Source organism: Artemia franciscana, chromosome 12 (genome assembly GCF_032884065.1).
Source record: "Artemia franciscana chromosome 12, ASM3288406v1, whole genome shotgun sequence".
NCBI lineage: Eukaryota > Metazoa > Arthropoda > Branchiopoda > Anostraca > Artemiidae > Artemia > Artemia franciscana.
Window position 1 is genome coordinate 28,481,273 of NC_088874.1, and position 23,948 is coordinate 28,505,220.

The 23,948-nt window shown below is 35.1% G+C and overlaps 1 protein-coding gene across 2 annotated transcripts in view; it reads left to right on the top strand.

Moving 5' to 3' along the window:
* Window positions 1-1,144: 1,144 nt before the first annotated feature.
* Window positions 1,145-23,948, top strand: part of LOC136033950 (aquaporin AQPAe.a-like) — a 32,421-nt gene continuing 9,617 nt past the window's right edge. Inside the window, exons 1-5 of one of the 2 annotated variants that reach the window (XM_065714974.1) lie at window positions 1,145-1,433; window positions 9,747-9,890; window positions 11,824-12,033; window positions 17,339-17,419; window positions 17,944-18,072. In XM_065714974.1, the coding sequence (XP_065571046.1) occupies window positions 1,218-1,433; window positions 9,747-9,890; window positions 11,824-12,033; window positions 17,339-17,419; window positions 17,944-18,072 (780 nt within the window). In that variant the 5' untranslated portion in view covers window positions 1,145-1,217. Of the gene's footprint in view, window positions 1,434-4,978; window positions 5,249-9,746; window positions 9,891-11,823; window positions 12,034-17,338; window positions 17,420-17,943; window positions 18,073-23,948 lie in introns of those variants that run through there. The other variant, XM_065714973.1, reaches the window with a different exon arrangement.

Sequence of the window (23,948 nt, forward strand, 5' to 3'; positions counted from 1 at the left end):
ATGCAAACAAATTTGTTTGTATCCATTTTTGTCAAGTTTTTACGAGTAAGAAAACATTTCAGGGGAGAGGGGGTTCAAACCCCCTAACCCCCTGGATATGGCCTTGCCCAAAACGTAGGAATTTTTAAGAAGTATTGCGAAAAAAAGTGCGAGTGGTCAAAAAATGTCGAATATTTTCTCGAAAGAACAAAACAAAGTTGAAATTTGTGTCAGATTGTCATGCAAGAGAGTTTAATACAGCAAACATTTTTTCAGGGTGAGTGAGGGGGCTTTCTCTCGAAGAAGTTTTTTAAGTGGTTCTAGTAATTGAACTATCCAAACTCCAAATTTGCTGTAATTTATTAATTTTGTGGGAGGAGGGGTCAAACCTAAATATAACCCTTCTGTCGGTTCTGATGTCCTTATGCAAATAAGGACATCAGATATTGAAAATATTATAAGGACGTTGCGAATATTTTACTTTTCAAAGTAACAGAAGAGTTTTGACAAGAAATACATTTTTATTTAATTATATTTCTAGTATAGAAAAAGACTAAAGCCATGCTCCTCTGAGTTTGGTTTCATTGTCCAAAATGCGTACAAAAGCGTGTGCAGGAATACCGTTTTTTGTATAGACATATGTTATTAGCTAATAAAAGTTGCCACATATAGCCTGAGTAAACAGCTTCGTCTAATTTAAGCCAACGAAACCAGTCAAACATTAGAGTAAATTTAGGAAAAACATAACAAAAATAAAGTTAAGCAAATTTATGATGCGTATTTTAAGTTTTTGTACCCCCCCCCCAAAAAAAATCCTGGACATTACCCTGATAGTAGGTATACCTTCAAAGTACGAAAGCAGTTGAATTCCTCTCCTCAGCTTCTATTTAAGGGTCCCTTTCAAGAAAATTTTGCTGAAAACTGCAGATAAGTGTAACACAAAACTTTTGGGTCAAAAAATACAAATATTTTAACCACGAGGCCCTCTCCTTGGAATAAATGCCCCTGAAGTCTTAGATGTGTGAACGCATTATTGTGAGAGTGTATAATAATTTTGGATTATTTGACTAATTGAATCTTTTCCAATTAGTAAACATTCCAAAAATATTCTTTATCAGTGATCTGATATAGACTACTAACAGAATTAATGCAATTTCTTAATATCACCTTTAGTCCATAAAACTTGATCCGTGAACAAAGAGTCTAAAAATTAGATTTAGTCTGTCGAAAGACCTTATATGGGCTGCTTCAGTGGTTTGTGGGAGCGGGTGAAAAAAATGGCCAAGTTCTCAAAAATGATGGGAAGTAACATTTGGCAAGCTCTTTTCGCTGAAGCAATGGGTACCATGCTTTTAGTTTATGTAGGATGTGGCTCTGCATTGCCAATACATGGACCACCTAACCCAGTGGCAATCTCTTTAGTTTTTGGGTTGACTGTGGCAACACTAGTTCAGGTATGTAAATATCGTTTGTCAAAAGGGTACTGTTTCAATGGGTAAAATTCTTTCAGTTTATGTACAATACGGCCCTGACTTCCCAATACGTGGGCCACCCAAACCATTGAGTATCTCTGTAGTTTTTGGGCTGACTGTGATAATGCTAGTTAATTTGTGCAAATATGGTTTTTAAAATAGATGCTGTGGTACCATGACAATAGGTATTATGTGTTTATTTTTTGTACAATGTGGCTCTGTCTTGCCAATGCATTGACCGCCTAATCTAATTGGCAACCTCTTTAGTTTTTGGGTTGACTATGGTGAAACTTGTTCAGGTATATACATATTGTTTTCTAAAAGGTTTACCCGATAACAATATTTGTAGTTTTTGGGTTCCTAATCCAGTGGCAATATCTTTAGTTTTTGGGTTGACTGTGGCAACACTTGTTCAGATGCCATGATTTTGGTTAACGTGGGATGTGGCTCTGCCTCTTCAATACATGAACCACCTAACCCATTGGAAATATCTTTGATTTTGGGGTTGACTGACAGCGCTATTTTAGGTATATCCACATTGTTCAAGCATTTTGAAATAGCTGAATGCTTGTTATAAAAAACTCGTCTAAGAAATTGCTTCCTTTTTTCCCTCTAAATAATTATAAATAATTTCCCTAAGTAATTACTTAGATAACACTGTCTAAGCGTGACAATACTGAAAACCGTAGAAAACAAGGTAGGTCACAGCCAGTGTGAAAAAGAGGAAAAATCTGAGTATTACGTTTGTGATTGAAATTGTGGTTTGAGAAACCGATTTTATTGTCTTTTGATTTGGGGTGACATGATAGTGAGATATCTAGTTGTTTGTCTAGCGTTATTAATAGATGTAGCAGGAATACTATCACTACATGATTCACCTAGTTCCACTTTTGGACATTTTGAAATAACTCAAAACCGTTGTGAAAAAGTCTCGTCTAATACATCATTTCCTCTTTTAACTCCCCTTCGTAAGTAATTTACGGTAAAAAGCCAAAATATATTAAACGAGAAAAAGTAAGTTTCAAAAATGGGGTTTAATGTTCAACTATATCATAGTTGAATTAGGGCAAAATAAAAATGATCTATGTAGTGGCTTATCCAGCACTATGAACGGGCACAGCGTAAATACTATCACTAAACGATTTAACCCCCATCATTTTACACGTTGCCGGTTTTGTCAGGGGTGCCAGTATCTCCATGAAAAAGTAAAAAAAAAAAGTCCAGAGTTTATAATTGTTTATAGTAATATTATTGAGACTAAATTGTCTTTATCGGAGAGAATATATGTTAAGATGGGTATAACCCATAGGATTTTAAATCTAGGGGAGATACCCCTTGAATAAACAATACTGGTATAATATAAAACTTTCTTACTGGAGGATGCCAAACTTTGGAAGTGAATAAACTACTTATACCAACCGGCTGCTTCCTAGCATTATCTATTCCCCGAATGTTTTAGGAAGAAATGTTACGAAATATTCACTTCGGGAATTGGGGACCACTTTCAAAGGAATGGTACAATAAATCCCTTGGAAGATGGACCACTCTGGTCTTAAAGGGCATACCGTATCTAACTGAGTAGTATCAGAAAATTTTACCCGCTTAGCTTATGGCCACAGTTAAATCAGCCTCACCAATTGATTACACAGGCAATCCATTAAAGCTAGGTATTTTGAGTGGGAAAAGCACCCAACAATTCGAGACCTATGAAAGAATTATGTTATTCCGTTAGAAACCGAAATTTTGGAGATCTTCTGTAATTTAGTGCAATTTTTTCCGCTCCTTGGGATGATCTATGCATACGATCCTGTGTTGATTTTCAAAAGAGAATTTGGTTTTATCTCAATCGACAAATCAGCACTTTTCTTGAGAACGAAATAATCGTTCTGACAATATTCTTGAGAACGAAATAATCGTGGGGTAACGATAATATTTTCGCTACCCCATTTGTTATCGCTACCGTCAAAAGCCAAGGAACAAATTAAGCTAATACAGTTTTATTAACTAACTAAGCTAACTAACTATAACAAACTAATATTAACTAACATAACTTATATACATAAAATAATATAGACTAATATAATATAAACTAATATACATTATATTTGTATATACATGATAATAACTATACAACTATATAAATATAACTATAATAATATATAGTATAAACTAAAATAACTAATATTAACTAACTATAACTAAGGAGCATTCAAAAAGGAGTGTTCAAAAATGAGCGTTCAAAATCTCTAATCGTGGTTAGAATCATGCTTAGAATCAATTTTTGGGTACTTTGACAATTTTTGTTAAACTACCAAACTATTTTCTTGTCAAACTATTTTGTAAATAAAATTTTTGACAAAACTAATTTTGTCAAATTTTTATCAATCAGTTTTTGGGTAGTTGACCTCCGTTTCATTAATATTACACTGGGATTATTTTTGGGAGTGGGAGGGGTACCAAAAACTAAAAAATAGCAAACAAAATTTGTTTGTATCCATTTTTGTCAAGTTTTTACGAGTAAGAAAACATTTCAGGGGGAGGGGTTCAAACCTACTAAACCCCTGGATACGGCTTTGCCCAAAACGCAGAAATTTTTAAGAAGTATTGCGAAAAAAGTGCGAGTGGTCAAAAAATGCCGAATATTTTCTCAAAAGAACGAAACAAAGTTGAAATTCTGTCGGTTGTGATGTCCTTATGAATACATTGCAAATATTTTACTTTTAAAGTAACAGAAGTGTTTTGGCAAGAAATACATTTTTATTTAATTATATTCCTAGTACAGAAAAAGACTAAAGCCATGCTCCTCTGGGTTTGGCTTCATTATCCAAAATGCGTACAAAAGCGTGTGCAGGAATATCATTTTTTGTATAGACACATATTATTAACTAGTAAAAGTTGCCACATGTAGCCTGAGTAAACAACTTGGTCTAATTTAAGCCAGTGAAACCAGTCAAACATTATAACATTGCTCACTTAACCCCAAATAAATATTAAACAATTGTTTCCTAGCCATATATGCGTTTTATAGTAGGCAAGGCCGTATCCAGGGGGTTTGACCCCCCCCCATGGAAATATTTGTCTGACTGGTAAAAACATAACGAAAATAAATTTAAGCAAATTTATAAGGCGTTTTTTTCAGTTTTTTGTAAACCCCCCCCCCCCCGAAAAAAGTCCCAGATATTATTCTGATAGTAGGTGTACCTTCAAAGTACGAAAGCAGTTGAATTCCTCTCCTCAGCTTCTATTTAAGGGTCCCTTTCAAGAAAATTTCGCTGAAAACTGCAGATAAGTGTAACACAAAACTTTTGGGTAAAAAAATACAAGTATTTTAACCACGAGGCCCTCTCCTTGGAGAGGGCCTCGTGTGAACGCATTATTGTGAGACTGTATAATAATTTTGGATTATTCGGCTAATTGAATCTTTTCCAATTAGTAAACATTCCAAAAATATTCTTTATCAGTGATCTGATATAGACTACTAACAGAATTAATGCAATTTCTTAATATCACCTTTAGTCCATAAAACTTGATCCGTGAACAAAGAGTCTAAAAATTAGATTTAGTCTGTCGAAAGACCTTATATGGGCTGCTTTAGTGGTTTGTGGGAGCGGGTGAAAAAAATGGCCAAGTTCTCAACAATGATGGGAAGTAACATTTGGCAAGCTCTTTTCGCTGAAGCAATGGGTACCATGCTTTTAGTTTATGTAGGATGTGGCTCTGCATTGCCTATACATGGACCACCTAACCCAGTGGCAATCTCTTTAGTTTTTGGGTTGACTGTGGCAACACTAGTTCAGGTATGTAAATATCGTTTGTCAAAACGGTACTATTTCAATGGGTAAAATTCTTTCAGTTTATGTAGAATATGGCCCTGACTTACCAATACATGGACCACCTAACCCAGTGGCAATCTCTTTAGTGTTTGGGTTGACGGTGGCAACACTAGTTCAGGTATGTAAATATCGTTTGTCAAGACGGTACTGTTTCAGTGAGTAAAATTCTTTCAGTTTATGTAGAATATGGCCCTGACTTACCAATACATGGACCACCTAACCCAGTGGCAATCTCTTTAGTTTTTGGGTTGACTGTGGCATCACTAGTTCAGGTATGTAAATATCGTTTGTCAAAACGGTACTGTTTCAGTGAGTAAAATTCTTTCAGTTTATGTAGAATATGGCCCTGACTTACCAATACATGGACCACCTAACCCAGTGGCAACCTCTTAAGTTTTTGGGTTGACTGTGGCAACACTAGTTCAGGTATGTAAATATCGTTTGTCAAAACGGTACTGTTTCAATGGATAACATACTTTCAGTTTATGTAGAATATGGCCCTGACTTACCAATACATGGGCCACTGAATGCGTTGAATATCTCTGTAGTCTTCGGGTTGACTGTGGCAATGCTAGTAAATTTGTGCAAATATGGTTTTTGAAATATATACTGTGGTACCATGACAATGGGTATTATGCGTTTAGTTTTTGTACAATGTGGCTCTGTCTTGCCCATACATTGACCACCTAATCTATTGGCAACCTGTTTAGTTTTTGGGTTGACTATGGTAAAACTTGTTCAGGTAATATACATATTGTTTTCTAAAAGGTTTACCCGTTAACAATATTTGTAGTTTTTGGGTTCCTAATCCAGTTGCAATATCTTTAGTTTTTGCAACACTTGTTCAGATACCATGATTTTGGTTTATAGGATGGCGATCTGCCTCTCCAATACATGAACCGCTTAACCCAGTGGAAATATCTTAGGTTTTTGGGTTGACTGACAGCGCTAGTTCAGGTACATCCACATTGTTCAAACATTTTGAAATAACTGAATGCTTGTTATAAAAAAAAACTTCCTTTTTCCCCCTAAATAAGTATAAATAATTCTCCAAATAATTCCCCCAAATGATTTATTAGATAACACTGTCAAAGCGTCACAATATTGAAAAACGTAGAAAACAAGGTAGGACAAAGCCAGTGTGAAAAAGAGTAAAAATCTGAGTATTACGTCTGTGATTGAAATTGTGGTTTGAAAACCGATTTTATTGTCTTTTGATTTGGGGTGACATGATAGTGAGATATCTAGTGGTTTGTCAAGCGTTATTAATAGATGTGGTAGGAATACTATCACTACACAATTCACCTTGTTCCACTTTTAGACATTTTGAAATTACTCAAAACCGTTGTGAAAAAGTCTCGCCTAAGACATCATTTCCTCCTTTAGTTCCCCTTTATAAATAATTTGACGGTAAAAAGCCAAAATATATTAAACGAGAAAAAGTAAGTTTCAAAAATGGGGTTTAATTTTCAACTATATTATAGTTAAATTGGGGCAAAATAAAAATGATCTATTTAGTGGCTTGTCCAGCACAATGAACAGGCACAGCGTAAATACTATCACTAAACGATTTAACCCCCATCATTTTACACGGTGCCGGTTTTGTCAGGGGTGCCAGTTCTTCCATGAAAAAGTAAAAAAAAGTCCAAAAGTTGTAATTTTTTATTGCAATACTATTGAGACTAAATTGTCTTTATCGGAGAGAATATATGTTAAGATGGGTATAACCCATAGGATTTTAAATCTAGGGGAGATACCCCTTGAATAAACAATACTGGTAAAGTATGAAACTTTCTTACTGGAGGAAGACAACCTTTGGAAGCAAATAAACTATTTATACCAACCGGTTGCTGCCTAGCTACATCTATTACCCAGATGCTTTAGGAAGATATGTTACGGATTTGCACATACTTTTGAAATATTCACTTCGGGAATTAGGGACCACTTTCAAAGGAATGGCACAATAAATCCCTTGGAAGATCGACCACTCTGGTCTTAAAGGGCATACCGTATCTAACTGAGTAGTATCAGAAAAGCTTAGCCGCTTAGCTTGTGGCCACAGTTAAATCAGCCTCACCGATTGATTACACAGGCAACCCGTTAAAGTTAGATATTTTTAGTGGGGAAAGTACCCAACGGTTCGAGACCTAAGAAAGAAATTATTTTAATCCATTAGAAACCGACATTTTGGAGATTTGGAGAAAAAAAACCTAGTTTAACCGTCCATGATCTACAGATATTGTACACATTACGTTAATACATATTTATAAATACGCATTGTTTATGTTAACGGTATAGAAATAAAATTGAAGCCCTTAAAATTAGCTCCATTTCATTAATGTTACTGACTCGACATAATAGGCTATTACCTAAAAAGCATTAGATGTGAAAGAAGTTAAGTCCCTAGGTTTATTTGAATCCAACATGCAATTTTCTGAGAATAGGCAGTTCCTTTTGTTTTTATCTACGTTTTACATATTATTAAAATGACCAGAGCTATTTTAATGTACAGAACATAAGCTGGTTTAAAAAAAAGTAGTTGTAGTTTTGTTCTCAGTTCGTGAAACATAATACACTTTCTTAAAAAAAAAAATAAATAAATAACCTAGCATAAATACTGTCATCTTAGAAATTTTGGGAACGTCCATGAACTACAGATATTGTACACATTATGTTCTACGTATAATACATATTTATAAATACGTATTTTTTATGTTAACGGTATAGAAATAAAATTGAAGCCCTTAAAATTAGCTCCGTTTCATTAATGTTACTGACTCGACATAATAGGCTATTATCTAAAAAGCATTAGATGTAAAAGAAGTTAAGCCCCTAGGTTTATTTGAATCCAACATGCAATTTTCTGAGAATAGGCAGTTCCTTTTGTTTTTATCTCCGTTTTACTTATTATAAAATGACCAGAGCTATTTGAATGTACAGAACATAAGCTGGTTTAAAAAAAAAAGTATATCTGCACAGTTTGAAACAAAACTAAAAAAAAATCAAGATAAAAAATTGAAGCTTGTAGCTAGACGTAGCAACAGGTCTACAATTTCTCCCTGTAATGAACAAATAAAAGTTCATTAGGAATAAATCCCTTTAATAGATAATGATAGTTACAAACACAGTTGACAGTGACAGTTAAAAACAGTTACAAAGGCTCCTATATTGTTTTTATTTTCCATGTAATCGGGCTTTTCTGGCATTTTACCGAACCCACGGTAATGAAATATGTCCCAGCTCAAAAAAAAAAAAAATCCTAGGCACTTTCCTTTGTTCAATTTATTAAAATTGATTTCAGCAAGATTACGAAGTTCATATCAGTTATTGCACTGTGATATGCAAATGCAGTTGTTATCTTAAATATCCAGGAAGCTCAAAAACTATATTTTATTTGTACTGATAGAAAGGCAACTATCATCTAAAATTGTTATCGCATATATATTTTTTTTTGCAAAAATGTTCTTGATATACCTTACTAAACACGGGTCAAGCAAACAGTGTTTACCGTGACCAGATCAAAGCATTTGCGAAACTTCTTGATAGTTTTTTGAATAAAAACCTGTTGTAATCCTGGGACTTTTCATATTTTTTGCTAATAATCATCAGCCACAGAACATACCTCAATCAGGATAAAATATTTGACAGTCCGTGTATCATTTGATACTTTTTTTTTCTATAGCCTCCTTTATAAAACAAAGCCGCAAAAGAGGTCATACTACTACTACTACTACTAATAACTCACTGCAGCACCAAGCCGCCTGAGGCCAACACAGCTACGCACGCTCCTCCTCCAACCTAATCTATTTAAAGCCTCCCTCTTTACACCCTCCCAGGAAGTTCCCATTTCCTTTAAATCCTTATTTATGACATCCTCCCAACCTCCCAATTTATGCTAAATTTATAAATTAAAAGAGGAATTCTTACACTTAATAGCAAGGTTGACCGCTGAAACTTATGTAGGTAGAAGGAAAACCTACCCTGCTGGTTTTGAAAAAAACTGATTTTTTTTTGCTAAATAAGTGTTATTCTTTTTCGAATATGATTTCTCACTTATCTACCTTAAATTACCTTTGCTGAAAAAAAATCTAAATCCTGAAAAGCATTAAGCCTTCTACCATAGGAGAATAATTTACCAAATATTACCATATGATACACTGATTGCATATTCTTGGTTCTCAAGGGATATATTAAAACTCCTCCTCCTCATCCTTAAGCGCAACCTTGCCTGCAAAATAAAGTCTAAATATGCGACAGATGAAACATAAATAAAAATAGAAACCTTGCATGAATGACAAAGTGTTTTATTCCATGCTGTCACAACATAATTCATTTTAGTCTACAATAAATTAGTCTCAATTCCATATTTTTCAATTGCGTAGCATGTCCGGTACATAACATTACTTCTTTTCTTTCTTGATTATTAGTGATTATTGAATCAAGAAAACTTCTTTTTTTTCAGGGTATTGGACATGTGAGCGGTTGTCACATAAATCCTGCTGTAACTGCAGCCATGGCAGTAACTGGAAAAATGCCATTTCTCCGTGCAGCTCTCTATGTGGTAGCACAGTGCATCGGTGCAATTGCTGGATCAGCTTGCCTTGAGGTTCAATTCTCTTTTATTTTTCAGAAAAAGACGCTAAAGTCAAGAAAGTTCTTGTTGTTAAAATGAGCGGAGCATGGTGCTAGTGGGTTTTGGGCTGCTCCGTTTAAGCTGATCAGCATTAGAACTGTCTCGCTTTGTCCAATCACGCTTTCTAGGGCTATAATAAGAGGAAAGTTGTGAAGACCAGGACACTTCAGTGGATGAAGAATCCCAGATTGGCAAAAAGCGTCCCTGTCAGCCACCGAAAAGTAGGTAGTTCCTGAACGGGGTGGGCAGATGTCATAAGGAGAGACTTAAGGGAAATGAGAACTTCTTGGGAAGGTATAAAGAAGGAGGTTTTGAATAGACTTGGATGGAGGACGGGTTTGCGTAGCTGTATTGGCCTCAGGTGGCTTTGTGCAGCACTGAGTTCCTAGTAGTAGTAGTGGCTGTGACTGTTTCGTAATAATTTTCAAATAGTTTTCTAACTTACAGTTGTTGTTTGCTCCACGTTTCTACCATCAGATAAATTGCACTAATAAGTAACACTTCACAGAACGGTACTCTTTTTGACAGGGCAACATTACCCTGAAAAAAAATACGCCTCAGAGTAGTTTTGTTATTTTGCTTTTATAATACTTAGAATAAAGTATACTTATCAAAAGGATCAGTATAATAGCCATATTTACCAAGCATCATGAACTGAATTCAAGTGTGTGTATCTGTCAAAGTGTATATACGCGTACAAGTGTGAATGTGTCGGTTTGTGTTTAAACATTTTTTTTATTATAAAAGCAGAAATCTTCTTTTGTGTTTTTATTCTTGGTATGTTCTCTCCCCTCTCTCTCTGTGACTCCACGGAGACAACAGGCTTTGGCAAAATCGTATTATGCTATGCGTGTGTAAGATGAGGTTGTACATGCCTTTCACGATTTCAACTTTCAAAAAACAGTTAAACCCAACATTCTATAGTAAAATGTAGGATGTCAACAAATTAAAAAAAAACATGTCTGAATTGAAAAGAAGTTTTGACGTGAAGAGAATTCAGTGTTATTCTGATTTTTGTAAATTAGAAGCTTCTTAACCTTATTTAAGTAATATAATATTTGATGATATAATATTTGATGATGATATTATTTGATGATTAAATGATAATATTTGAGTATATAATATTAAGTAATATGATAAGTAATATAATATTTGGTAGACAAATCTTAAGGACATTGGGTTCTGCACTAAAATCAGGTGTCCTAATAAACATCCCAGTGACGTAAAATATTTTCTGTTTATACAGTGTCCAACACAAACGTTTTACTTTTTGTTTTGTGGTGTCTCATTTCCTTCAGTAGGTGTAAGAACATAAGTTAATTTCAAGATAAAACACTTGTGTTTTCCTCTCTGCATTCATATTCCAATCCTTACTTTTCCATTACTCATTTCTAGAACAAGAAAGGTTATATTTTACTATTGCTTTTCATCTGATTTAATTTAAGAGCTCTTACGGCTGATAGTAAGAAAAATCATTAGCCAATAATGTTTAACCATAGGACTGGCAGGAAGTTTAAATGCTGTGACTTAAAATAATACTATAACTAAGAAAGTTATATTCTTTTTACTGGCTTAAAATTTCATACTAAAGAACTAATCAGGTTTCGCGTTCTACTACTGTCTAAACATTTTGCGTAGAAACAAGAGGTAAATTCAAAAGCGATGCTATTGGGCATCTCTTAAATTCATACAGTTCATGAAAAATGTGATCGGGTTACCTAATTACATAAAAAAAAAATTAACCAATAGAAAAGAAGCACTTTTCAACATGGAAGAAGTGGACATTAATATTTTTTTTTCATTGATCTGACGTCATCATAAGGATATTGCCCATTTTAGTGATATATATTCATATGTTATATTTTTATTTTAATTGTACACATCAATGATTATGTTTTTCTTTCAGTGGCTAACACCAGAGCAGTTCCGTGGAACTTTGGGCGCAACTACTGTCAGTGAACATGTAACGCCATCTCAAGCACTTGGCATTGAGTTTTTTTCAACTTTTATTTTATTGTTTTTCATTTTCGCAGTCACGGATGAACGAAAAACGGATATCCTCGGATCCCCTGCATTGGCTATTGGTTTTGTAGTCACAGCTCAAGCCCTGGCTTTTGTAAGTGAGTTTAAATATGGGGGGTAATTTATGGGGATAGCAAGGGAGTCAACCATCTCTAAAGTGCTAAAAAGCTCGTAAGTTAAAATAGATCCACATCTACTCCCCACCCACTGTAACCATCCCAAAAGATTCATTTTCCCTTGTTTAAACAAAAATGAAACGTTGAAACTTTATTGCAATTTTTTTATTTATTTTTTTTTTATTGTTTTACAAATCCCTACTGTTTTGGAACTTTCAGTAGAAAAATAAAACATGGGTACCTTTGGGATTTTTTAACCATTAGGAAGGAGGAGCAAGCTCACAAGAATAAGACATTTTTCTAAAGGCTGTGTTACATTTCTACAGAATACTATAAGATTTTGCGTTTTTAGATGCGTTTCGACTTTAGCCAATGAGCGCAATATATCCTCAATACCTTTTCAAGGAGTTAAAATAATTCCAACCCAGGGGTAGCACAATGGGCTGATGACTAATTGACAATACAGGATATTGCCAAAACAGGCTGCTGTAAGGCTTGCTTGCTTCCTGTCCTCGTAAAAGAAAAAGCTGCTGAAATTTCAATTCAGCACCCTTTGAGCCAGCAATGGCTCTGCGGAGTCTTTATTCTTTTTCTTATCAAATAAGTTCTTTTAATCCAAGGGATATAAAAGACCCTCTTGTCCCTTTAGCCGATAAAAATTTGAAGAATTAGCTCGCATTTTTTCAATATATATGCTTGAAAAGGGGAGCAAAACAAGTGATCTAGTCAGGAGATAGTGGCGTTATGCCAGGTTGTGCAAAGAATCAGACTTCATCCCAAGACTCCAGATCAAAAGCATACTGATAAAAAAGGGGAAATACCTCAAAATAAGGTATAAATATAGTCCATCTCTGGTTTCACCTCCCCAATCAGGAAAATCCCTTGGCTCTTGCCCCATTAAATGAGAAACTGACATATTGCTCTATGAAAAATTCCAGAATTTTTTTTATGTAATATTTTCAAGCATTGCTATACAACTCTTCAGGCTTCCAGATTGTTGAAAGAGTTGGGCTGGTTAGGGTCTCCTAGGAGAAGGAGTAGAAATTTGTGCTTGTGTATACACCATTCTATCTCTTTTTCGAATTTTTGCCAGTGCTTCAAATGAGAATTTAACCATTTGAAATTGGATTCGAAAACTAACTTGCAAAAGATTTCAAGCTCTAAAAAATCTCAAGATAATAAATAATAACAACGTGCATTTTAGACTTTTGGGGGTAAGGTCTATTTTTTACATTTCCCCCCAATACCTCAAGCTTAGGACTTAAATCCCAAGACCTTGAGAAAAGCCGTTACGGGTGGCAACCCTATTTTCGACCCTTTTGGCGGTACTTACTATTTGTTCAATAGTCATGAGCCCAGGACTTTACCCAGGTACATTTGTAATAACGAACGTGCTCAAGAGGCCTCTGGGCTCACCTCTTCCCCAAATCTTAATTCTTTACGAATATTTACCTAGCTTCTTCCTTTTTTTTGCGAGGTCCTTCCCTGGAAGTTGATCCCAGCCTACGGTTCTTAGATAGCATAGCTTTGACGGGGAGGAAGTCTTCTTAGCACTGAAAATGGAATATCAAATTTTTGAAGATGAAAAGCATGTTATTTAATGGTAATTAAAAATAATAATCCTGTCTAGGCACTCTCTTAGAACGATACCAAGTATTAATATCCAAGAAATTTCGGTACTCAAGAAGTCTTGTGCAAAAAAAAAAGAAAAAAAAGTCCCGTCTATAGAGAAAAAGAGCTATTGAAATAGTGCAATTCATGATTCTACGGCGGATCGATTAATATGGCTAGAAGTCTGATCCTAACATCAGCATTGAGACTTTAATCTTGTCTGAACAAATCACAATAGGAACTAAAAACCTGACAAACTCAATTTGGAGTTGAAAAATTCACTTTCTTAAAGTTATAGTTATCAACATCATGTTAAATTAACTTTGAAAATCAAATTTAATTATTTTGAGTGGTTAAATGGAAACTTAAACCTCCATGCACATCTTTAAAAATAAGGAAATTGGAAGTTCTTTTTTTAATGACAAAAGTTTTGCTCTTTTTATTAGTAGCAGTCACACATTTGAAACTTGATAGAAAAATCAGTAAAAAATAATTTAATAGCATAGGGAAACAGAAGGTGTAGTTGTTTTGGGGAAGAAACAGATTGTTCGTGATATTTTTCGGTGGACCGTGTCTACCTCCCCCCGGCATTTACCTAACCCCAGAAAATAACCCCTCCCAAGCAGAAAATATCCCCCGGGAAAAAAATACCCCCTTCCGTAGAAAAAAAGGCTTTCCAAATTATAGAATTTTATTCAGTTTTGTTTTTTATGTTTCCGGTAGGGAGAATGAATTTGGTACTGATATATTATACGCCACTCACTCAAGTTTACGCTGTGTAAAACCCGAGAACAAACAGGTTTCTTCGTTAGTTTTTTTTTTCTTAGAGCGAGAAAAGACAAAGACACGTGACAGAATAGATGGGAGATATATAATGGGCTATATTTGCACGTAAGGGAGGGGGTTAAAGTATTTGGGCAGTTTGAAGTCAGAAAACAATGCTTTAATAGTATTCAGAATAATTGTACCTAACACACCTTGCATGTAGACCCGCTATACTTTACCCCCCCCCCCTAATGTGCAAATATATAGCCCAGATTTGTTTCTAAAGTAACGGCTATTGTGTTTAAGGAATCATTCTTAAAGAAATAGGACAAAGAGTCAAAACTTTAGCGTAAAGAGTAATGTTATGTGGACTCCTTTCATATACGTAATAGTACTTGTGTATTATGCGCCATTCCCTCAAGTTTACGATGTGTAAAACTCAAGGACAAACCGGTTTCTTCTTTAGATTCGTCGTTACTTTAGAAACAAATTTGGGCTACATATTTGCACATTAGGGGGGGGGGGGATAAAATATAGCGGGTCTGCATGCAAAATGTGTTAGGTACAATTATTCGACATATTATTAAGTAAGAATTGTTTTCTGACTTCAAAATGTCTAAATACTTTACACCTCTTATCTATTGTGTTAGTTGTCTTCGTCTTGTCTCGCGCTTAGCTTAAATAAACTAACGACGAAATCAGTTTGTTCTTGAGTTTTACACAGCGTAAACTTGAGGGAATGGCGCATAATACATAAGTAACAAAACCCCCTCTCCTTATGGAAAAAACTCAAATAAAATTCTCAAATTTGGAAAGCCTGATTTTCCACGGGGGGGGGGAAGGGTATTCACCGGGAGGTATTTTTCGGGGATATTTTCTGCGGGGGAGGGGTGAATTTTCCACAGAGGGTATTTTCTGGGTGGAGGTATTTTCCAGGGGGTATTTTCCGTGGGGAGGCGTATTTTCCGCGGGGGTTAATACCCGGTAGGGGGTATTGTCCATGGGGATTATTTTCAACTGGGGGTATTTTCCAAGGGGGGTATTTTCCAAGGAGGGTATTTTCCAGGGATGGTATTTTCCAGGGGGTGTTTTCGGGGGGGGGGGGGGTATTTTCCGAGTGATATTTTCTGTGGGGTATTTTCCGGGGGTATTTTCTGTGGGGGAGGGTTTTTTTCTACGGGGGGGTATTTTCTGAGGGGCATTTTCCGTGGGTGGGAGTTTTTTCCCGCGGGGGTAATTCCCGAGAGGGAGTAGTTGTGCGGGGGGTATTTTCCGTGGGGAATATTTTCCACGGGGATATTTTCTGGGGGGTTGTCCTAGGGGGTATCTTCAACGGAGGGCATTTTCTGAGGATGGGTATTTTCCGCGGGGGGTATTCTCGTTGGGAATATTTTCTTGGGGTATTTTTCTGGGGGGTGGTATTTCCCTCCAGTTTTATTCCCGGGGGTATTTTCCGTGTTTTATTCCGGGGGTATTTTATGTGGGGGTAGTTTTCGTAGGGGTATTTCTAGGGGATTACTTTACGGGGAGGGTAAACGCCAAGAGGGTAAATGCCTAGAACCATTTTTACGGAAAACCGTAAAAGCCTCGGCAATTTAACTAAGAAATAATTTGACATTTCAACACGGCAACTCTGAAAAAAATTTGGCCCTAAAAACCTCGCCTTAAATAATTTTGAAAAAGCAAAAAGAAAAATTTTAGCACATCACAGTTTTTAGATATGAATAGATCTAATATGGGTACAGATGGAGTTTTTTTTTTTTAATTTTGACGTCCTTAGGACTTTAAATTCCAGAATCACCTTACCCCTTTTCTGCTCATAAACAACTTCACTTTATGCTTCTTATCGGAAAATTTGCTATATACTACAATTAAAAAAAAGTGTTGAATTTCCAGTATTTTTCTATCACTGCTAGAACGTAAATTTGTGCACTTTATTATTACTCAAAATTATTGTCGAAGAAACTAAATGTTTAGAATAGAATATACCTGAAGATCATAAAATTTACTTATAGTTCGTGAATAAACTTTCAGATTTCCTGCTCATAAAATTCAATAAAACTTTATGTGCTATTAATTTTATTAATATATTAATCTCATAGCTATACGTATTGCTATTTTTGTAGCATTTTACTAATATTTCCTTCTTTTTATTTGGTTCCTATCCAGATTATCATGTTTGGTCTGATAACAAAGATTTATGGTTAAGTTTGCTGAAGGATTACAAAAAATAAACTTAAGTTTTGAAATTTCTATGTAGTTAAAAGAATTAAATTAGAAAAGAAACAAACTAATATGAATGGTAATTAAGATATATACAGTATGTCTGGTACTCAGGTGCGTACATTTTCGGGAGAAGACACCTAAAACCTCATTATTAATCGATGAGGACTGGAAATAGCAAAGCTCAAGACAAAACCATTACGCCAATTCTGTTCTCTTATAGGTGCATCTAAATTTTTATATTTTTATAATCCGAATATTTTATTTATATTTTCGTATAATAACTTTCAAGAATCTTACAATATTTTTATTATTTTAGATTTTTTATTCTCTTCTGTCTTTAATAGAATCAACGATGAACTGCCATCGTAAACATCAAAACAGTTCAAAAATGTGAAAAAGTCAATGTATTTTGTTTGATATTATTTTGTCATATAAAATTTTCGATTGATTCATGAAAATAATTTTAGTTATTTCTTGTTACGAAATTGAACCCTAGAACTGAGAGTCCTCCCAACCCTTGGGGGCCCTTGTGGTCACCCTGTTTATTCTTTTCTAAGGTCAGCTTGTCAAGTTCAACCGTACGTCTTTTTTAATACTGTCTGAGGCTTGACCAGCTGCAGAAATTTTATCGCAACTGACTTCTTTTTTAATTATAAATATTTATTTTGACTTTTTGTTTAGGGTTCTTATGCTGGTTGTAGTATGAATCCTGCGAGAAGTCTTGGTCCTGCAGTTCTGATTGGAGACTTCAGGCTGCACTGGGTAAGCCCTTCCTCTCATTTTTTTGTAATTTTTGTTTCTGTAGAGTGTTCGATATTTATTTCCTTTCTATCAATATTTTGTACAAATAAACCATCACTGATAAATTAATAAAAGAATGGGCAGCTCTTACCTCTCCTATTGGATAGTCTACCTCGAATGGTGGCGCTAGTATTCAGACTGTAACCATACGACTACCCGCTGGTTTCCCTTCACCCATATCAAATAATCAAATTGATTTGAGATTTAAGCATCTTTTGTAAGCTTCAAAGTAATACCCAAATACCCACTTGTCTTCAACTTATCAAAACCCCTGTTATGTAAGATGGATCTAGGGAATGGTGCTAAAATTCGAAAATGTAAGCCAATTTTGTTTATTACAGCCATTTCTGTAACCGTAGCTGTAGCGTAGCTGACACAGATACACTGTCCAAAGGACTCAATATGTTTATAAACAAGACGTTGGATATCTGTGTTTATTACATTTAGATTAATTTTTTTATTCAGAATATCATCTTAATTTTCAGGTATATTGGGTTGGGCCGATTTTTGGAGCTATAGTAGCAGGTTTCGTTTATGAGAAGTTCTTCAGAGCAGAATTATATGCTGAACGAGCAAATGACGAGATATTTGAAACTAAGAAGTATCATTTTCAGGTAATACCTTGTTTTTCCGTGTCTAAGAGCAAAATTAACTAATTTTTATAACAAATTCTAAAGACAAAAATGTTGTGCTTCAATGGAAGCCTTATTCTAAACGCAAAAATTCACAGGAATTCGTAAGCAGATAGCAGCATAAAGAAATTCAATGCAAAAAACTTATGTCTCCCAACTAATGACAGAATATATTAATTATAAAAGAAGTATGAAAAAAACTCCTATGAACAAATACAAAAACGACCTCGAGTGATTCGGACAAAGATTCTTGACTTATTTGAGCTTTGAGTTCCAGTTAGAAACGACAATAAGAAAGAGCTTTAAAGGAAATTATCTATTTAAATTATTTTTTGTATCACAAGAAAGCTTAGTATGTAGGCTGCAAGTTTTGACTCACTGCTCATCATAGATTTTTTCTCAGCAAATTTACAGTAGGCTCATCAAATAAACCAAAACTCTAAAAAAATACGTTTTTATTAAATTATGTGCAACTTCGAAATGTTTTAATACGCAGTGTTATTATATATATATATATATATATATATATATATATATATATATATATATATATATATATATATATATATATATATATATATATATATATATATATAAATGTAAATTCCGATTATTCCGGTATAAAAAATTTAATATTCCTGTTTGCGGAATATTCAATTCATTAATTAAAGTTATCGACATAGAGCACAGAGCTTGCGTGCGATCTCTCATTAAGCTATACAATTCACCGTTGACTCAATTGTTTATGTGATTATGTGGCTTAAATTTTTGTGTTAGCTATGTTTTCCTTTTTCTTTTTTTCATTTCCTACTCCGCTTTTTCTCATTTTTATTGTAAGCGGACACATATGTAGATAGCAGGATAGCAGATAGCACATATAGATGTAAGGAGGCATACATGTATAAATATATATATATATATATATATATATATATATATATATATATATATATATATATATATATATATATATATATATATATATATATATATATATGTTTTTAACTATGTAAAACTTGTGAATATACAACATTCTTCGCTGTCCCATTGTCTGTGCATATAAATAGATTGTCAGGTTTACCGACTCTTGAACATGCTACATATAATTGTCCATGGGAAAAACAATCCGTATTCAGATCTATACCTCATTATTCTAATGATTGCCCTTGGGCTTTGTTGATGGTGATTGCTAATCGAACATTCCCTGTGTCCCGGTCATCATTTATATATCCCCCTTTGCCCCCCGGCGTCCCCGTTGTAGTTGTATCCCTGTGTCCCGGTCGTTATTTGTGTCCCGGTGTCCCATTCTGTAATTTCTCTTTGAGTGTCCCGGCCGTCATTTGTGTCCCGGTGTCCCGGTCTGTAATTTCGTCAGTCGACAAACATGACGTCAGTCAACAGACAAACAAACAACTTATTTATATATATATATATATATATATATATATATATATATATATATATATATATATATATATGTTTCCTAGAAAAAATCTCAAATCGAAATACTCCAAAAAGTTCAAAACGTTGCATAAATCTGAATGCTATCTAGTAATCTTTTTTTCTTGGGAGTAGCACTTGTCCTTCAGAGCCACTTTTGCTGAGCCTTTTTGGATGTTCCTCAGTTTCTACATCCAAAGTTTGTGAAACGTTTCCATGCTGTTTACAGTAGTGTGCAGCGTAAGTGGCTGAGGGAGCGTAGCTCTCAATCTTATTATGGAGACAATAGTTTTGGATAATTATACTTTGTTTCAAAAAATAAATTCACTAAATGAGCTTTTCTTCAAAACATTCAGTTCAGTTCACTTCTATTTACAGCAACAACAAAAAAACAAAAAAACAACAACAATAATTCAACTAAGTTGTCATTGCCCGCCCCAAGAAAGGTACAAAAAGCATTTGCGACTGAACGGGTGACGCATAACTAACTTTCTAACTATTAATAACTAAATACAAAGAGATAAAAAACACAATAAAAGATTACCAGTCGACCCACAGTAATAATAGTGAGAAATAAAAGAATAGTAATAATAAAAATAAATTAAAAAAAATAACTATGAGGCTCACCATAAAAAAAAAACTTTTTCAACTTACTTTTGATCAAACCCAGGTGCTCAGTCGCCCGAATACTCTCTGGAATAGATTTTTACAGACTAAGCCCTACAAATCTAATAGGGAAGCCACTTCGATGTGGCCTTTTGAAGTGGAACCACTCCCTGGTTCCACTTCGATGTGAGACAATAAACTCACTCGAATGATGCGTTCCATAATGATGAGAAGACCTATTATCACTAGAATAATCACGAAAAAGTGCAGGATTTAATCAATTCCAACAAAAATTCCAGCCTTTAATTCTCAAAAATTTGTTTAAAGAGTCATTTTTGAAGGAGTGGTAGCCCTCTTGGCATTTAGAACAACCTTTGGTATGGTACTAAAAATTAAGAGGAATAAAATATAAAAAAACGTTCCGTATGTAAAAAGTAGACTATTGACATTAAAACATAAAATGAACAGAAATTAGCCCATATATGAGGGAGTCTCCCTCTCCTCAACCGCCCGCTCTTTATGACGGAATTTTTCCCCAGTTCTTTAAGAGATTAAATAAAAAAAAAAATCTTTTTCAACTGAAAGTAAGGGGCAACATTAAAACTCAAAACGAAAAGAAATTATACCGCCTATTAAGGAGTTGTCCCCTTCTCAATACCTTACTCTTCAAGCTAAAGTTTTAAGCACTTCAAAAAAGCTGCTATTCTTATTGGACGGTCCTTGCGTTTCAGGGGTCGTTATTAAGAAATTGGAACAGACTGTCCGACTTTAGAGTAATGAGCAGGGAATTGAGGGGGAAAGGACCTGTTCATATACTGAATAATTTCTGTTCGTTTTAAGTTTTAATGTTGCCCCTTACTTTCAGTCTAAAAAATTGTTTTTCTTCTGAACGTTTTTCAAATAATGCCGGTAAGTTTGCCTTATCCCCTGTGAAAAATTCCCGCCTCTCATGGGAAACTCTTGTGTGGAAAGCTCCTCCCACGCAGAATATACCCCCCTCTTGGTAAAATTCCTTCCGGACACTTCCATAATCGCTGTAAATCCTTCTTCGTAAAATTTGTTGTAGAAGATTCATCCTGAAAAATTATCCTTAGCATACTTACTTTCTTTTGAAAAAGACTTTATGTTCTAATTGTTTTCTGATTACTCCGGAAATCCCCATTCCGTGGAATCCCGTGGGAAATGTTTTCTCCAAAGGTATAGTTTTGGAAGTTTTCAACTATGCTGAACAAAATCACTATCTCAAAGTTTTGATCGGGAGATTTTGGGTAGAAAAGAGGCGTGGGAGGTGGGCTAGTTACCCTCCAATCTGTTTGGTCACTTATAAAGGGCAATAGAACTTCTAATTTCCATTCGAATGAGCCCTTTCCCGATGTTCTACTATTAGTTTAATGCGGTTATCCCTGGAAAAAAAACAAATAAAGACGCATCCCTGATTTTAATTCTGGCAAAAATACAAAACTCCATGTTTATGTAGATGGGAGCTTGAAAATTCTACACTACGGTTCTCGGATACGCTGAATCTGATGGTATAATTTACATCAAGTTTCAATGACTTTCAAGGGTTTTTCCTCCCTTTTTTGGAAATCAGACAAATTTTCTCAGGATCGTAGGTTTTCATTGGTTACACTAAACGGAATCTTATATATTTGGAATCAACATATTAAACCGATTCTTATTGATATCTATTGGTATCAAAATTCCCTTTTTTAGAGTTTCGGGTACTTGAGAGCCGCATCGCTCCTTACTTAGAGTTCGTTGCCACAAACTATTTGAAACTGCAGAAACACAAGGGTTGTTACAAATAAGAATTATTTTCAAAGCACATAAAACTTTACCATTACGAGTTTTGGCGTTGAAGAGAAGAAGCCCACCTCAGATACGGAATAATTTTTGTTTATTTTAAATTTTAATGTCAGTCTACTTTTATTTGAAAAAAATGTTTTTTATTTGATTGACAACCAGGAATGATTTTTAAAAGATACGTTTGTACAGAAGTGTGACAGCGATAATCTATTGGCCGTGTTTACCTAATTTCTGTTGCTCGACAAAAAGAATAATAATTTTTAACGCTCTTTTTATCTAAAGGCACGAAAAGTGGGAAATTGACATCGTTTATATTGTTTACTGGCAATAAAATATGTCGCAATATTTATTAAACGAGGTCTAGATAATAAGAGGGATTTAATCGAAAGTGTTTTTAATTGCATAATAGTAATATCAATTTTTAGAAATGCTATTCAACTGTCAGGTTAAGTATTTTGTTGCATTCCCAGTCCAATTGTACCCCTCGCCAGTATTCATAGAGTCCCCCCTCTAAAATATGTATTTACGTCTCTTCCAGATTATTCAAACTTTCCGTTCGAGACGCTATGCATGAACTCTGTAACACAACCCCAACCCTTCCCTATCCCTACTTAATTCGTATGGAGGGAGAATCTCATGACTTTTTACAATCCTTTCCATAATTCCTTCTAGTTATCTTAGAAAACTGCATTGTTTTGTAGTTTGATTAATGTATCCTCCTAATTTTAGAACCCTTCTAAAGTCGTTTCTCCCAGCAAATGAAAATTATGCTTACGTGCCTGTACCCTCCCCCTGCCAATAATAAAGCTTAGGGAATATAAATGACGACCGGGACACTCAAAGAGAAATTACAGACTGGGACACAAATAACGACCGGGAGTTATAAATGACGACCGGTACACTCAAAGATAAATTGCAGACCGGGACACAAATGACGACCAGGACACCGGGACACGGGGAATATAAATGACGACCGGGACACTCAAAGAGAAATCACAGACTGGGACACTGGGACGCAAATGACGACCGGGATACTGGGAATATAGACAACGACGAGGACACAGGGACACAACTACAAGGGGGATGCCGGGGGCACAGGGGGATATATAAATGACGATGGGGACACAGGGAATGTTTGAATGTAGTTGGTGGGGGCGCAAAGCGCTCCCACCAACTAGGTGTTGGGGTGGCGCGAAGCGCCACCCCAACAGCTAGTTTATATATATATATAGATATGAGGGGGTTCGTCCTCTCGTCAATACCTCGCTCTTTACACTAAAGCTTAAATTTTGTCCCAATTCCTTAAGAATGACCCCTGAATCACAAAGGCCGTAGAATAAATAGTTGAGATTACTAAAAACACCTTACCGTAAAGAGTGAGGTATTAGGAGGAGGTGAACCCCTTATATACGTAATATTTTCTGTTCGTTTTAATTTTTAATGCAGCTCCTTACTTTCAGTTGAAGAAACTTATTCATATTTGTTTTTTCATTGTTTTTTTTAAATAATGCTAGAAACTCCTGCACCCCCTTCATGGAAATTTTCTTCCCCCATAACAATTCCTCCGTAGAAAGTTCCCCCCACATAAACCCCTCTTCTCAACCCCCCCCCCCCCAACGGACAAATCCCCCTGGAAACGTCTGTATACTTCACAATAACCATTACTATATGTAAACACTGATCAATGTTTGTAACTTGCAGCCCCTCCGACGGGGACTGGGGGAGTAAGTCGCCCCCAAAGACATAGTTACAAGGTTTTTAGACTATGCTGAACAAACTGGCTATCTCAGAATTTTGATCCGATGACTCTGGGAAAAAATTAGCGTGGGAGGGGGCCTAGGTGCCCTCCAATTTTTTGGTCACTTGGCAAGGGCACTAGAACTTTTCATTTCCGTTAGAAAGCGCCCTCTCGCAAATTTTGATGGGTACCACTAAACTTGATGAAACTTATATATTTAAAATCAGCATTAAAATGCGATTCTTTTATGTAACTATTGGTATAAAAA